General features: G+C 43.2%; 1 protein-coding gene across 10 annotated transcripts in view; it reads left to right on the top strand.

Moving 5' to 3' along the window:
• The window catches only part of LOC122988867 (nuclear factor 1 A-type-like), a 77,881-nt gene extending 63,501 nt beyond the window's left edge, over positions 1 to 14,380 (top strand). For 5 of the 10 annotated variants that reach the window (XM_044361515.1, XM_044361510.1, XM_044361512.1 and 2 more), the window contains 2 exons: positions 11,555 to 12,083; positions 13,318 to 14,378. In XM_044361515.1, the coding sequence (XP_044217450.1) occupies positions 11,555 to 12,083; positions 13,318 to 13,532 (744 nt within the window). In that variant the 3' untranslated portion in view covers positions 13,533 to 14,378. Of the gene's footprint in view, positions 1 to 2,578; positions 2,704 to 11,554; positions 12,084 to 13,317 lie in introns of those variants that run through there. The other 5 variants (XM_044361511.1, XM_044361516.1, XM_044361509.1 and 2 more) reach the window with 3 other exon arrangements.
• The last annotated feature ends 2,755 nt before the right edge of the window (positions 14,381 to 17,135 follow it).

Below are 17,135 nucleotides of genomic sequence, written 5' to 3'. Positions count from 1 at the left end.
TGTGTGTGTGTGTGTGTGTGTGTGTGATGTAGGGGGCGCTGTTATCTGCCTCACACCTGCAGAGACAGTCGAGTCTCTGAGATCAAACTCACCTGCACAGAAACAGAAATACAGAATATAAAATAAAACATCTGGAACGTTCACACGCATCAGTCAACTTTCAGCTTTTTCTCCCTAAAAACATCAGAGGAAAATATTTGTACTTTTATTTACCAAAATCCCCCAAAAACTGCACCAAAATACAGCAGCTGACCTTCTATTATAATACTGATACTACAGTCATGCATCACTGAGTGCAGAAGAAGTTCTGATATTCAAATAGATTGAATGTTTATATTCTCACATTTAGACGGATGTAAGCTTTAAAGGAGCGCTGCTTTCCCTCCAGTTTACAGATTTTAATACTCAAGTTCAAGTTCAAAAGCTAATTATCAGCATGACGTCTGTTTCTTTAATATCAGGAGAGAAAAAAAAACCTGACAAATATCAGACAAAACATAAAAACAGTGTGGACGCAGTAAAACCTGAATTTTTAATAAAAGATCAGTGAAAATGAAATAAATACATGAACACACAGCAGAGATAGAAAATGATGGAAAGTGTCTTTAGAAGGAATTTATAATCAAACCTGCTGTTTATTAATATATCAATCAATCATAACGTCATATAAAATCATAAATGAATAAACAGACTAGTATCACAGCTGATTGGTTCATATTTCCATCATCTCACATCTGTATTATAATATACACAATAAGTTAATAGGACTTGATGATTTAATCATAATAATAATAATGTTTAGTGTTGGAGGCTTTAAAAGGAGACAATCGTCATTATAAAGTGTAATGTCAGTGGTTGAGTGTGTTGTGAGTGGTGTGAGTGGATCCTGTCAGATCTCTATAGATCTCATGGATCCTCCTCGGACTCTGTCAGCTTCTTATTGACCTCATGGAAGCGGCTGCTTCTGCGTTTCTCTGCGCAGGAAACACAGACATTTACCGCTTTAAAGTGGCTTGTAGCGCTGGATTAGAGGTTGTTGGTTTCTGTCACGCACACACACACACACACATACACACACACACACACACACACACACACACACACACACACACACACACACACACACACACACTGAGACAGGAAAGTGAAAAAAAAATTGCCTGTGGATTGAAGGAGCGGAGCTGCAGAGCTGCGGAGCTCTCGGACTTGATTTAGCGCAGAAAAGATTGAAACTTGTGCAGAAACCGGCGGGAGTTTGTCGGATCCTCACTGAGACTCTGCAGGATTGATCCCTCTTCTTCCTCTTTAATGCATCAAACCCCAAATGTTGTCTCGTGCTGCCCTAAGGACCAGTTTTAAGTTGCTTTTTTTTTATATATAGAAAAAGCAATGAAAACATTTCAGCAGCGAATCAGAGCTCCTTTTCTAATCTAATCCATAACTAATCAATAAACCCACAACCCGATCAGTTTCATCTCAATACTCTCCTGAGCGGCGGGATCACACACACACACTAACACACACACACACTAACACACACACACACACACACACACACACACAGCAGCGGCATCACCACCGGATTCTACTTGTGAAACTGCGCGCGGAGGATCGATGGGTTTTTTTTTTTTCTTTCTGATCAATAAGCTGAGTGTGTGATCAGTTTCGGCTCTGCAGGGTCACTGCGCTCAGTCCGCGGCCACACCGAGTCTACACACCGACGCAGTCCGGTGTCGGAGAGTGCAGGTCCCGGTGCAGCAGACAGACTGAGGAGCGGAGAGGAGGTGGCGCTCCTCTCTGCGTCCGGGACAACACACCGACTCTCTCTCTCACTCGCTCTCTTCTTTACCGTCTCCTCCTGCTGGAGATAAATTAACGGAAAGCAGCTGTCGGTTGTTTTAGAGGCGAGGCGGCCGTCTGGCAGCTCAGGGATCCCGTTTTTGCCTTTTTTTTTCTTTCTTCCTCGTCAGATCTCTTTTTCCCGGGACTCCGCGGACACCGCGGCTGCTGCTGCTGCTGCTGCTGCACCGCGCCCTCCGTCCCGAGCACCGAGGAGCCGCACCGCCGCACGCCGGCCACAGCGCACCGCAGGACGGATAGACATGTTGCCGAGGTCCGCCGGTCGCCGCGGCTCTCCGACGGTTTGAAATGCAGTTTCGGGACGTTTTGGAGGTTTGCACCGTCCACCAGCACCGGCCGCTCTCGCCTCAGCTCCCAGCACCGACACCACACCGGGCTGCCCTGTGATCCTTTCTATTTTTTTTTTTTTATTTCTCTAACGGGACTTTTCTCTTGTTGCTGGAGATGTTCTTCGTGTCTGGGCTGAAAGTTGTGCGCTCCCCGGCGGAGGGCCTCTAACAGGTCCGGACAGTACATGTAACCCGAGGCGGGGTCAAAGTTCAGCGCTGGTTGGAAATGTGAAAGCGAAGGGGGCAAAAGGAGGGCTCTATTTCCCCTTCTCTCACTCTCTCTCCTTTTTTCTGTTCTTTCCTTTTTTCACACACAAACACACACATACACACACACACACACACACACACATTCACTCACTCACACACACACACACACACACACTGCGCACACGCACACGCGCGCACACACAGGCTGGAGTTACAGTAACCCACACACACATAAACACACACACACCTTCCAGATCTAAGATTAGATCCGACAGATATGTATTCCCCGCTATGTCTAACACAGGTGAGTCTCCTTTCAAACTTTTTTTAAATTCTCTTAACGGTGTTTGTGTGCAGCGGAGCTCGGACTGAGCTTCTCTCCTGTTTACTGTCCACTCAGGACTGTATGGACTCTATAGTCTGCAGGCTGCAGCTTCGCTTCTCACACTTTCAACTGTCTTCCTGTCCGCCGCTGCAGCACATGGCGGACGGCGCCTCCAAAGTTCCTTTTTCCAAATTTTTTTTTTTTATTATTTAACATGAGCGTTAATTTCTGTCTTCTGACACTGTTTCTCTCGGTAACTTTTCCTGCAGTGTGTCGCGTGTTGTAAGAGTTGTGTTTCAGTGGAGCTTTGAGCCGCTGGTTGAGCTTGTTTCTTGTGCCGGGTGCACACACTCTGTCCCGGCTGCTCCGCTGGCTGAAGCCCCGTTCAGGCTCGCGCTGGCCGGGCAGCCGGAGCGGATCAGCGGCTCCGTGTCCTCTTCCCTCCTGACTTCCACCTCCAAAGTTTTAATGTCATAATTTGCGCAAAATGTGGATGCGTAAACTCGGGCACAGCCGTAATTCACACGCGTAAACTTGTTGGTTATTTCTGTTTTTTTTCTTTTGCCCCCAAAAACTTTCCAACTGTGGTCGCCGACATGCGTCTCCTTCAGGGCAGAGACGTGCATGTGCGGGGGAAACACGAGCAGAAAACCACTGAAAGCTGTGAGAGTTTATGACACATGTTGTTCAGAGAGGCTTCACATTTAGTGTGAAAAGAAGTGATTTAGTGCAGCCTGAGGCGGGATGAAGGGATCCGTCAGCTGCAGGGTGGTTGGGTTTTTCAGCTCTTCACATCGGCTGAGCTGTGCTGAGCTCTGCAGGTTGTTCCCATTTTGTAAAAATCAAAGTGAATGTGATCATTAATTGGTTCCTTCCTGCTGCTGTTTAGGCCTCACAGAGGAACCTCAGGCCTGACAGAAATATGTCTCTGCAGAGAAAAACAAATGTTTGTGTCAGAGGTGACCTGAAGTGTCACAGCAGACCTGCAGCAGCCAGAAAAACATCAACTGATTTTATTTCTGCAAGACGACAAACTGCTGACAAAATCATTTATCATTTATTTCCAGCATAAATCAAACATTTGCATATTTACCTCCCAACAACTTAAATTTGACCTAATTTATTTCCCTCTTTAAAAAAAATAATTTGCTTTACTGCAGGGTTGTGTTCAGGGTCAAAGGTTAAAATAGGATTTAAGAGCTTTTTTTGGGTGTGACCTCATGGAGATTTTGGCTTCCTCTTGCTGGAATTATCGTCCTAATCTCCTGAAATTAACCGCAGCCTCTTCTGCAAAGAATGAACATTTAAATCAGCCACATATATTTTTATTAAATATGTTTTAATTTGAGCATCAGTCATCAGTATTTTCATCCGTCAAATTATTTGAATTAAATGTGTTTCATTGCAAGAATAACCTCTCGAGTGCAATTACATCCCATAATTTATCCTCTATATTAAAAATGATTGGAATTCAATAATTTATCATATTCCAGAAAAGGACATTTAATCTGATTTATTGACATTTAATTGTAACAATTTGTAAATGATTTATTGATATTGTGGCTGTGAGAGGAGATACTTCAGTAATCTGCTGCTTTGTTTGAATCCAAAAATTCTCCACAAATAAAAAAAAAAAAAAAGAAATCATTTGGCATCCTGATTTTCCGGTGGAAGCTTCGGTTTGTTTGGAGACACGTTTGAGGACGATGTGAGCGTCTGAAACTGCAGCAAAGAAACAGGAGCTTTAACGTATAATCTGATTATCAGCCAGTAAAACCAATAATCAGCAGCCAGAGTCCTCGCTGACTGTCGCTTTTATAAATCCTGCTCAGTTAAAAGGTTGGGAAAAAAAATCAGTTTTCAGGGTTTGAACAGATGTTTTCAGCTTAAATTCTTCACATCGGAGACACTTTTACTGTTTGTTATTTAGAACTGAATTCTTTAATTATTTCTTCTTTATTCATTTCTGATATTTTTTAATATTTTTGCAGAAGAGTGTTTGTTAATGAGCTGTTCATGTTTAATCCAGAGAAGCTGTTTTTAATCCCTTCAAACATTAAACACTTTATTTTTATTTAGCATCAAAAAAAAAAAAAACACCAAATTTGAAGATTAATATTAATTTAATCCCAAAACATCAGAAACTGCTGATTTCATTTTATTTTAGTTTCTTGAATCTCAGTTTTGGGATTTTGGAGAATTTTTTTTTGCTGAAATTTCAGATTTAAAGAAAAAAAAAAGGAAACGTGAAACGTTACGTGAAGCTGCTCGTCGCCTCCCGACCAGCAGGAGGCGCCATAAAATAAAAGCTTTTATTCATTTTGATCCTAATTTAACTATTTAAAGATTCACTCACTAATAAAACCACAGAGATACATTTTGGGATTTCGTGATGTTACGAGAAACTTTGTGATTATCAAAGACGAAAAACATAGTGGTGATGAAATGATATTTGATGTTGTTGCAGGTGTTTAAGTTTCTTTAACTTCCATTTTTAAGTTGTTTTTTTTGGGGAGTTTTATTGATTTTAAAGAAAAGTCTTTGCAACGAGTCGACCTTTACATCACGTCGTGCTCACAGGAGAAGAAGAAGAAGAGGAGGAGTGCTGTGTAGAAAATAGACCAATAAATAAATATAGAAATATAAATATAAAGAAATGCAAACAGACGTGTTGAGACTCAGCTGAAGAAAAACCTGCAACAGACTCAACAGCCATGAATGAAAAACATCAAACCAGAGAGCTCCCATCTTCCAAACTGGCCTCTAATCCACTCAGTTGATCACATTTTGATATATTAGATATCAATAACAGATTATATTAGATATCTGAAATCTGTCCCGAAATAAAACATCAATCACAGGAGTCAAAGGAACAGCTGAACCGAGGAAGGTAGATTCTTCATTTCCAGCACAAATGATCTTTTATTAGAGTGATTCTGTTGAGTCTTAACAGATAATCTGTGTCTATTCACCACCGTTCCTCTAGTTCAGACTCTTTCTAGTGAACTTTGTGGTGTTTTAGAGCCTCGATTGGTCCAAACTCTCAGATATCAGCGACGTCTCTTTATCAGTCCGGTAGCCGAGTCGTGTGCAGCTTGTGTGCAACATACTGTACATGCACTTTGCATAAATCTCCCTCCTCGGAGTGTTGTGTCGTCGCTGGCGTCCTCCTCCTCCTTCCTCCTTCCTCCTTCCTCCTCCTCGTCCTGCATCACCAACGTCGAAGTCTCGGGCGGCTCAGTCGGGCCTCGCCGCCGCTGAGCCGCCCGAGTGACACGCCGATAATTCCCTCAGTGTGTGTGGGTGTGGGTGTCAATAGACGAGGAGGGATGGAGGGAGGGAGGCAGGCAGGGAGGATTACCATTATTGCTCCCCCTAAATGACTGTTATTCATGGGGTTGTTGTTACAGGCCTGTTATTTGGAGCCCATTACATCTGTCACCAAGGTGCAGAAGGGGGAACGTGTAAAGCCTCGGTCCGGCCCTCCGCAGGTTTTACAGACGCTTATTTCCCTCGGAGGGGAAAAAAACGCTGAAAGAAAGAAAGAATGACCCCCTAAAAAAAAAAAGAGAGGAAGAAGAAAGGACCCCGGGGAGCCGCGTCACTCGTCCTCCGCACCACCTTTTAACCAGGCGGCCTTTTTTATTCAGCACACAAATCTGATTCCTTCACTGAACAAAACAACCTGCCAGCGAGACGACATGATGTTCACTTCTTAATAATAATAATAAATAATTTTAAAATAAAAGAGCCACAATCAGAAGTCGTTCCTGCCGGCTGTGATGCAGCAGCAGCAGCTTCTCAAACCTTCAGATGCAGAAACATTTCTGACAAAATAAATTCCAGAAACAAGAAGAGAAACAAGGAGGATTATTATCTCAGACACAACTGGCAGAATTTAGACTTGTTTGGAAAAAAAAAGCAGAAACAGGTGTTTAAGGCCAGATGTGAGAAAGAAATGACTCGTTTATAAAGAAGCTGAAGTGGAAACAGCAACAGATCGGCGGCCAGTCTCTCACTGAATCTGAGAGGAAAAATCTGATATTTTCTTAAAACGAGCTGCTAATTTTGTGTCTCCGACACAAATCAATCAATATTTCTTCTTTCTAGTGCAGCGATCTGACACTTATTTCTATTAAATATCTGACACAACGCTGATTATTTCACCAGAAAAGCAGATTTTTCTGGTTTTTAAGAGCTACGAGCAGGTTGTCGAGGTGAAATATAAACAATGTTAGACGGATGTTGTTTGCAGTGTTTTGCTAATCAGGACAAACTGCAGAAAATCTACAATTTAAGTCAATGACTGAGTCTCAGAATGACGTGTTTCCCTTAAAATAATCCTTTAAAACAACCAATCAGTTGAAATCATTTCACATTTCCAACACAAATCAGCTGTTTTTTAGTCGTTTTCTTGATTCCAGTTTGTTTTTTCATGATTTCTCCTGAAATAACAGAAGCAGCTCTGCAGAACAAAAAAACGTCATTTTATTTTGTTGAAGCAGGTTTGGAACAGATTGTTTGCAGTTTAAAGAGTCCAAAAATATTAGAAACCCCCCAAAAAAACAACTATTAGTTTGACATAATTCCATGTTTCCATATAAATCAGCTTCTATCTGGACTCGGATGCAGAAACAGGATTATTTTTGTTTCAAGACACATTTCAGAAAACATTCCTGTGAGTGGAGGGAAAGCTGAGAACAACAGGGATTATCTCACCCCGCTGGCAGAAAACCACGCTTTTTTTTTTTTTTTTTAAAGGCTGAATATGAGACGGAGTGACTTGTTAAGTGGGATTTTGTTTGCAGCGGACAGACAGAGTGTGAAAAAGCGGCGGTGTGGAGGAAACGTCGGCGTGGTGGAGGGGACGGTGTGAGCGGGTCAGGAAGCTGAAACGCTGCACTGGGCTGTGAGGAATGTTGGTATGTGGCTCAAACGAACATCCAGAGCTGCAGATCCACTGTGGAATGTGTGTGTGTGTGTGTGTGTGTGTGTGTGTGTGTGTGTGTGTGTGTGTGTGTGTGTGTGTGTGTGTGTGTGGAGACGAGGCTGAACACATCATCCGTCCAGCCGCTCGTCGTTCCTAATAACCGCCCGAGGACACACACACACACACACACACACACACACACACACACACACACACACAAACAGAGACACATCTCACTCCGAACAGAAAACCACACAAATAACAAAAGGCGGCGTTTCTCGGCCGTCCTGTGAGTGAGATTTCAGAGCTCAGAAAGCGGCTGCAGGTTTGGGCTGCAGAGCTGCTGGAGGCGCTTTTGGAGACAAACCCGTTCGCCTGGACCGTCTCCAAGAAGAAACAATGTGCTGTATTCAGACCCCTTGACAAGGGAGGGTGAACAATGTTATATAAAAAAAAAAAAAAAAAAAAAGCAATGCAGCTGGCGCTCTAATGCACAGCCTTTAGATATAGTTTCCTCCTCTCTGTGTGTGTGAACGTTTCAACTGACATTAAGATGGAAAACTTCAAGAATATTTAACCCCGAACGTCGACCTGGAAACCCGAAAGGTTCTTTAAGAAAGAAGAAGCTCATGGGATGTGTGAGAGTTCACACTCAGATGGAAACATATCGACTCGCTGCAGACTGCTCCTTTAACTCCAAAAAATCTTCTTATCAAAGTCATTTCTGAGTCTTTAAAGTCTTTCTAAAGCGAAGCAGCGTGGTGAGATTATTCCTCCTCTCAAGATCATTTATCTAAATATGTTTTAGTGTCTTGAAGTAAAGTCAGAAAAAGGTGAATTGTTGCAACAGAATCAAAGAAAATGACATAAATTATAGAAATTGGATGATTGATGTTGAAAAAGCTGCCGGTTCACTCACAATATTAACACACAAGTTTCTAGAAAACAGTTGAAACAAGTGGATATTCTGACTGCACATGTATGATCAGACTCTGCTGAGGCTTCTTCTCGTAAAGCGAGTGAAGAAATGTGAGAATATTTCAGTTTGTTTCCAAAAGAAATCAACTCTTTCTAAAAAAATAAGATGATTGTATGAAGCAGCTGGTTGTAATAACAACACCTGGGAAGCTGGGAAATATTTCAACTTCACTAAAAAAATTACAGACAAAATTAAACTTGATAGAGATTTTTGCAGCGTGCATGCAGTGCAACACTGGCTGCAGAGTGTGTGTGTGTGTGTGTGTGTGTGTGTGTGTGTGTGGCTCATAATGCATCCACATGCCACCTCAGTCGGAGGCATTTGCACGTATCAAGATGTGTGTGTGAGCCTCTTTGATCTATGAATAGTCGAGTGTTTTTTTATATGTGGCTCTGGAGGAGGAGGAGGAGGAGGAGGAGGAGGAGGGGTGAGGAGGGCCTCCAGCCCCGTCTTCCCCCCCCTCTGATGGGACTCCCCCAGACCACCCCTCCATCCCGTCCCGCTCAGTAACCCTCGGAGGGGTTTGTTGTTTTTTTTTTTTATCAAAATAAGAAATGTTCCATGAAGATGTTTTCTGTCCGTCTGCGTTCTCTCTCTCTCTCTCTCTCTCTCTCTCTCTCTCTCTCTCTCTCTCTCTCTCTCTCTCTCTCTCTCTCTCTCTCTCTCTCCGCTGACGTTTTCATTGTTTCTCTGTGATGCAAACGTTGTTTTTCTTTCTCTCTCTCTGCGTCTGTGTTTAGACGGACAAACTGAAATGAAATGACAGGTTTGGACGAAGCGTCGCCGCAGAAGATCTCAAAACAACTTTGACAGCAAAAGAAAAAAAAAAAAAGGGAAAAAAAGTGTTTTTAGGGCGTCGGATTGTTGTGATGCTTCATTTTGTGTTTTGTTTGGATTATTTCACCACAGAAACAAAACTAAAATTAAAAAAAAAAAGATTCCAGAGAAACAAACCTGTAAATGTGCAGAGCGATGATGATGAGGAGGCTGTAACCTTCCTCACATCGATACATGAAACTAACAGAAACGTTTTTCCACACGACTCCGTTCATTCCTGTGAAAGTCGCTCAGTGATGCTGTAAAGAAATTACCTGGAAGAAAACACACTGAGCATGCTCAGTAGGCCCCACTGAGCATGCTCAGTAGAGACTTCCTGTTTAGGCTAACTTGAGACTTTTAAAACGTGATCAGACTGAATGGATCAAATTCTGATAGTGAAACGAATCATTTTGCAGGTTGTGATGCTCAATAAAACGTATCTGCTGATTTATAATACTTATTTATTTATTTACACAATGTTAGTCGATGTGAAAAAGTCTTTTTGGGTCCAGTAGCGTCACGTATCAGACCTGGAAGTTGTAATTACACAGTTTGGCCACTACGTCGTAGCCCGGCGCCGTTTCCGGGGGCTCGTCCTTCACTCGTCGTGTCTTCTTCTTCTTCTGCAGCGGTTTAACGGAGCGTTACGCCGCCGGCTGTTTATCTGCTAATATTCAGACAACAGCAGTGGATGGAAACAAACATTCACTACATTTTCTTTTTTTACGATTTTCTGGGAATTTTGTGCAACATTTCGATGGAAAGAGATGGCAACTGAGCTGGAAAACAAATGACTTCATAAGATATTCAGCAGTCATGATAACGATGGAACAGAAATCATTTATAAAGTATGAAACGTAGCAGATTCTTGACAGTTTAGTGAGATAAAGTTCACTTGTCTCCAAACTTTATTGATAGTCGTGCGATGATGTCGAGATGACACAAGTAGAATCCAGACTTTCTGAAGGTCATGAGCCTGAAGTCTCTCGAGTGTTTGACGCTCTTAAAAGTTTTAAAACATAATAAATCAGGAAAAAAAAAAACAGGACAAAACAATTTCTAGTCCAACATATTTCTGGAGACTTTTACCTCAACAACCTGAAATAACATTTAAACTTTAAACGTCTCTTTAAGCTTCACATGAATCTCAACTGGCGGTCGTGTGTTTGTGTTGTGACATTTCAGTCTAATGTGTTTCACATCCTGACTGCGTTTGTGGTGGTTTGTGGTTGGGAGGAAGGAGGGAGGAGGAGGAGGAGGAGGAGGAGGAGGAGGAGGAGGAGGGTGAGAGCAGGTGTAACCAACCCCAAATTGAGTCTAATCCACGACATGCCGTCTAAACACATTCCCACCCTAATAACTGCACCGCTCCCATCAACCAAAAGCCACATAAAGCACCTTTAATACACCTTTAATCCTCCTCGGCACGTCAGCTGCGCTCGTCTGCAGAAACCCGGCGGCGGCGGCGGCGGCGTGGTTGTTGGTTGTTGGTCGGTTGTTTGTTTGTTTGGTTGTTTGGTGATTCGGTTTGAATCTCACATTTCATGCCGGAGAGGCGAGACACTGCAGGCTCTGTGTGTCGCCCCGAGAGACGCCGCTGCAGACGGAAACAACTCAGTCCTGTACTTTAAATGTGAGCAGGTGCTTCATTAACCTGCCCGTTAAAAGTTACAGGAAGTGAATCATTTCTTCATCTGCTTCAGCTTGTTGCTTTTTATTTTATTATTTCTCTCTTCTGCTTTTCTTCCGTCTTACCTTCTTCTTCTTCTGCACTTTTTTTTGTTTGTTCCTTCTTTCTTTGCTTCCTTCTGTTCTTCCTTCCTTCTTTCCTACTTTCTCTCCTCTCTGTTCTTCTTCTGCTGAACTAAAAGCTTGAAAATCCCCAAAATCACCCTGACTGTTCACATGATCGCCGTGTCTTTCTTCTCGATTGTAGCACAGCTGTTTTTATATTTCAAGATCTTTACTCACATTTCTAGTAAATTCTTGCAACATGTTGATTTGTACTTTAATGACTCTAACAGACTGTTGAATAATGTGTTTTTTAATTGTGATATGAAGGTGTTTATCTCCTCACCGCGTCTCTCCTCTCCGTCCCTCAGGATGAATTCCATCCTTTCATCGAAGCCCTGCTGCCCCACGTCCGGGCCTTCGCCTACACATGGTTCAACCTGCAGGCCCGCAAGAGGAAGTACTTCAAGAAGCACGAGAAGCGCATGTCCAAGGAGGAGGAGCGCGCCGTGAAGGACGAACTGCTCAGCGAGAAGCCCGAAGTCAAGCAGAAGTGGGCGTCGCGCCTCCTCGCCAAACTGCGCAAGGACATCCGGCCCGAGTTCAGGGAGGACTTCGTGCTGACGGTGACGGGGAAGAAGCCGCCGTGCTGCGTGCTCTCCAACCCCGACCAGAAGGGCAAGATGAGGAGGATCGACTGCCTGCGCCAGGCGGACAAAGTGTGGAGGCTGGACCTGGTCATGGTGATTTTATTCAAAGGGATTCCCCTCGAAAGTACTGACGGGGAGAGGCTGGTAAAGTCTCCTCAGTGTTCGAACCCCACCCTGTGCGTGCAGCCGCATCACATTGGAGTTTCAGTCAAGGAGCTGGATCTGTACCTGGCCTACTTCGTTCACGCCGGTAAGTCCTCCAGACTCTCTTCTTCATGTGTGTGTGTGTGTGTGTGTGTGTGTGATGCTGAGCAGCTGTTTGTCCTTCAGCAGAACTTGTAGATGTTTGTGTGTGAAGCTGTTGAAGGTGTGATGATGACGCCGCTCACCTCAGAGAACAAAAACACTCTGAATGTTGAGCACGAACGTGATGAAGATGATCCCACCAACACAACATCATCTTCACCCACACACACACACACACACACACACACACACATTTATTCTGTTACACAGTCTGAAGAATATCAGCTTATTGTTGGTGTTTTTGGCTTCTGGCTTCATATCAGCTCTCTGTTGTTGTTGTTGTTGTAGCTTTTAGTGCAAAGATGATAAATTCTTATCAATGTTACTGAAATAAAATATAAGAACAAACTGCAACAACAAGTCAAAGCAAAATAATATATTTGGTGGATGTTTCTCTGTTTATTGTGGATAAATATTTTATTTCTATGATTAATTATGGACACTGATGGATGATTGTCAGGGTTGATGTTAGTAGTCTACGTAGTTTACAGGACTGTGGTGAGTCCTGCTGGTGAGCTGCCTCCGTCTGTCTGTCTCACGGTGAATTTAACGGTTTCTGATCTATCTGTGTTCTGGGTTTACGTTTGTTGACGAGGAATCATCTCTGCTAACTGGAGTCGACTAGCTAGCTAGCTAGCTAGCAGCAGCCTGCACACATCTTAATCTTTCTTTATACATGTTTCAATCCTGCAGTCCTGTGTCTGTAAGTGTTCGTTAGCTGACAGGACACAGTTCAGCGTGACACGTACTGGACAGGAAGTGTGGAGGAAGTGGAGTTTTATGGAGTTGGAAGTGATTCAGCTACGGTAAACCACGAGGGACAAACACACGTCAGTCGGTCACCTCCTGCTCTGCTTAAAGCTTAAATCACACTGTGAGTTTGTATCTGTGTGTTTGAGGTTTGAATGCTGGTAACGTATGTAAAAGCTGCAGCGGGCTGTGGCTATTTCCTGGAAGCAAAACTCAAAAAAAAAACACAAGTATCAGTGGAAAAGATTCTTGTTGAGTTTTTTTAGCAAACAGAAAGAGACGAGCAGTGAAACGTCTCCTGTTATCAGAGTCGATAAAACTCAACAACTTCAAGTCTTTTTTTTTTTTTTCTCTCAACTTTGTTTATCAGCTAGTTTTGAGGATGAAAATCCAGCTTCTTCTTCTTCTTCCTCTTCCTCCTCTCACAGCGAGCTGCTCCGTCTCCCAGTCTTCTGGATGCAGACAAACACGCAGCGTTATCTGCTGCAGACAGCCAGAATTTCATCAGCGGTCAGTAAAGCAGAAGTCTGAGGAAAAAGAAAAAAAGTCTTGTGCCAAGATTTCCCTCCTCTCTCTCTCACCGGCTGCCCTCCGCGAGCCGAGCGGGGCGAGAGTGTGTTTTTTTTTTTTTTTTGCTGGGTGAAGCTGGCACACCTCGCACAGGACGACTCGCTCGCTTCAAAAAAAAAAAAAAAAACACAATTATCTCTGTAGTGATTGCTCAGCACGTTTCCTGATTTCCGACTGATTCCACGGGAAAATAATTTGGCTGGCTGGAATATTTCAGCAGCGGCGGCGGAGAGGCATGTAGAGGAGATGTTTGGCAGCAGCTTTATATTCTTGGCACTGAGCTTCTTCTAAGTTTGTTGGAGCTTTGGAGTTTTCTTGGAAAAGGAGGACAGCTTCCAGATAGTCGGGTAAAATTATCTACAAGGTTCACTTTCAGATTCCTTCAGCAGCAGCAGGCCGAGGGATTGATTTCCATACGCTGATACTTTAAAACCTTCTTCTTTTCATTTTCTGCCTGTAATTCAGTCCTTTAAGTCTTCAACAAGTGAGAGAATTACAACCTGTTTCCAATAAAAATCAACTTGTTTCAACTATTTACTCGTTTTTATTTTTTTTCTGTAGTTTGAAAGTTCATTTGTGTCCTCAGAGACAGAAACAAGCTGCTCCGTTCCTCCACAAGAACTTTAACAGGTATTCTCAAAAAAAATAAGAGTTTATATCTTTAAGTAAGAAACAACCTCAGCTTTCAATCATGTCACATGATCATCATCAGCAGGAATTGTGACGTTTTTAAGCCGACGTGGATGAAACGTCTTATAAGTTCACTTTAAAAAAAAAATCCTGATTCTACGTCAATGTGCTGAGGAGGATCATGTGGTGTAACTGAAAGCTCCAGAACAGCTACTAAACTGACCTTGAGCTAAAACTGTTACATCAGTTTATTTTTACTTTTAATATCATTTCTTATTTAAAGATAAAAGACACTCGAGTTGATTTCTATTTTAAAAGCAGAGCAGCTACTAAACGGACGTCGACGTCTAAACTCAAGAAAAAATATAAAATTAAATCAGTAAAAACTTGAAACAAATCGATTTTTTATTGCAAAACATTCTTGTGCAACAATCTTCTTCTCTTGTTTAAAGAGAACTTGTTTTATTTTGGTAAATGATTCTTTCTTCAGGATGAACTGATGAAACCTTGTTTTTTAAGCTGGCTGGTGTTTCGCTGCATGCGGAGCTGAACTCTCCGCTGTGATTGGTCCTGTCAGCAGACACAAACACTCTCCCGTCCCTGAAGCTTAATTACAATCATTTCCTCTGGCTGGCAGACTGAAGCCTCTCTGAGAACCAGAGACTGCTCCCCTTTTCTCCGCTGCGTCCACACTCGTACGTCTCTGTGTGTGTTTTCACTCTGCGGTCTCACTAATCAGCTGTGCAGGTTTTTTCACACTGAGCTCCTTCACGTCTGTCGGGAGGAAAAGCTGAGCTGCACTCGCTGCTTTTTGTGGTTTTATTAAGAGTGGAAGGTCTTTGTGGCTGTGATTTACGGCGAGGACGGCGAGGACATGTCCCTCACTTTTCCTGATTACCTAAAATTGTCCCTCACCACTAATTAGAGTTTAATTACATCTGTGTTTTAAATCAAATATAATTTCCATTGGCTCCATCGTGGATGAGAAATAAAAGTTTCTGTTGGTTTTTTGTTTGTGGGCTTTGTTCCCGCCTCCCGTACGTGCGGTCATGTGACCGCTGGAGGACATTTTGGATGAATCAGAAACAGAGCAGTGAGGAGAAAGTTTCCAGGTGTTTCCATCTTCTGTGATGATATCGTCATGGTAACGGTATCACGTTAAAAACACGGTGACTGTTCAGCACAACAAACAACAAGCAGCTAGTAACAGATAGCATAGCTAGCTAGCATCAATGTTGACCAATCGACAGCAGCATCAGTCATTCTTCCAGGAAGCTGATTCGCTATCGTGTGTCTGCAGGTTTACAGTAAGATGTGAGTATGTGTGTGTGTGTCGTAGAAGACAGCAGAGAACATTTAATTCATGTAGTTTTTGTTGTTCATACAGACAAGAAGGAGGAAACAGAGAAAAGAGGAGTGAAATACCTCAAAGATCAGTCACATCCTTCTGACTCCAACATTGTTTTAAACCATCAGTCATCCGAACACAGAAGCCTTTTACTGTTCTTTAACTTAAGGTGGATCAATGTGTGTTACTGGTCATCCATACAGGCATCAGAGAGGAAGAGGAGGAGGAGGAAGAGAGAATTAAAGCAAAGTGATGTTTGTATCAACAGCAGTTAAAACGCTGATTCTACTGATTGTTTCTTACATTTTATTGTGTTCAGTAAAGTATAATGCAATGAAAAGTTCCTAGATTTTTTTAGGGGATAGGGGGTGAGGGGGAGGTGAGGGGGGGCTGGGGGAGGTGAGGGGGGGCTGGGGGGGGGGGGGTGGGGGGGCGTCCAGACCTCCTGCCAAGTTTATGTCCCCACCACTCTCCAAATCAAAGCGACACCCTCGGCTGTGAGCGAGAAACTGGATTCTGTGAACGAAGCCAGAAGCTCTCAGCTCGTTTTCATTGTCACCGCTCGCTGGTCGTCTGTAGAGAAACACAGACGGAGGAGAGATGGAGGAGAGATGGAGGAGAGATGGAGGAGAGACGGAGGAGAGACGGAGGAGAGACGGAGGAGATTCTGAAGAATGTGTTTAAGTTTTAATTTTCTTGCTAAATTTAACGTTTCTATCTGGAGAAGGTGCAGCTTTCACCACCCACAGCCGGAGTTTTGAAGCCTTTTCATGAGAGTTCAGGAGTTGGCAGAGGTTTGAGTTTTGTCTCTTTTGAAGCGCTGAATGAGTTGAGAGGGAGAGAGGGCCGAGGCTGGACGCCCACAGGGTCCCCCCCCCCTCTCTCTTCCCCCCCGGTCTGGGCGCAGGAGGATCAGGTTTCTTCCTGCCTCTTATTTAAGGCAGCGGAGTCTTTCTGGAGCGGCGGCGGTGATTAAAAGCCATGTGAAGGCAGGCTGACCTCGGGGCTGCGGGGCCAGAGGCGGAGTCTGTCAGGGCTGCCCGAGTCGGTAATTAAATTCATCCCCATACCACTGACTCATGGTGGGGTCGGTGGGGGGGGGGGGGGGGGGGGGCTTTAGGACCAACAGTGTTGCCCGTAGAAACCGCAGCGCGCTACCAACCATTTATTATTTAATCCTGTTCAGCAGCTCGTCACCATCAGTGTGTTTCTCACCTTCACACTCGTCTCTGGACGCAGGAAGTCACACACAGGAAGTCATGTGATTCGGTGTTACGGTCGTTAGATTTGTATCCATATTGTCCAGGAAGAAACCTGCTTTAGATACAGCATTTAAATTATAGATCAATCAGTTGCTGTAGTAATCAATTAGTCATGTAATTAATCATGTTGGGCTGCAACTAATGATTTTTGTCATTATTGACGAATCTGTCGATTATTTTCTTGATGAATCGATTAGTTGTTTGGTTTGTTTCTCTCACGTCTTCACATGTTTACTGACAGAAAGAAACTAGAAAATATTCACATCTGAGAAACTGGAACCAGAGAATTTGTATCAATCGATTATCAAATGAGTTCTTGATTAATTTAAGTTGACAACTAATCGATTAACTGACTGATTGACAATCCTTCTCTAATATCTCTTGAAAATCTTTTGTGGTTTTTGACATTTGAAGGTTTGTATTAATCAGTTCAGAT

Source organism: Thunnus albacares, chromosome 9 (genome assembly GCF_914725855.1).
Source record: "Thunnus albacares chromosome 9, fThuAlb1.1, whole genome shotgun sequence".
NCBI lineage: Eukaryota > Metazoa > Chordata > Actinopteri > Scombriformes > Scombridae > Thunnus > Thunnus albacares.
Note: the sequence above shows the minus strand (reverse complement) of the source record. Positions and strands in the feature narration are given on the sequence as shown.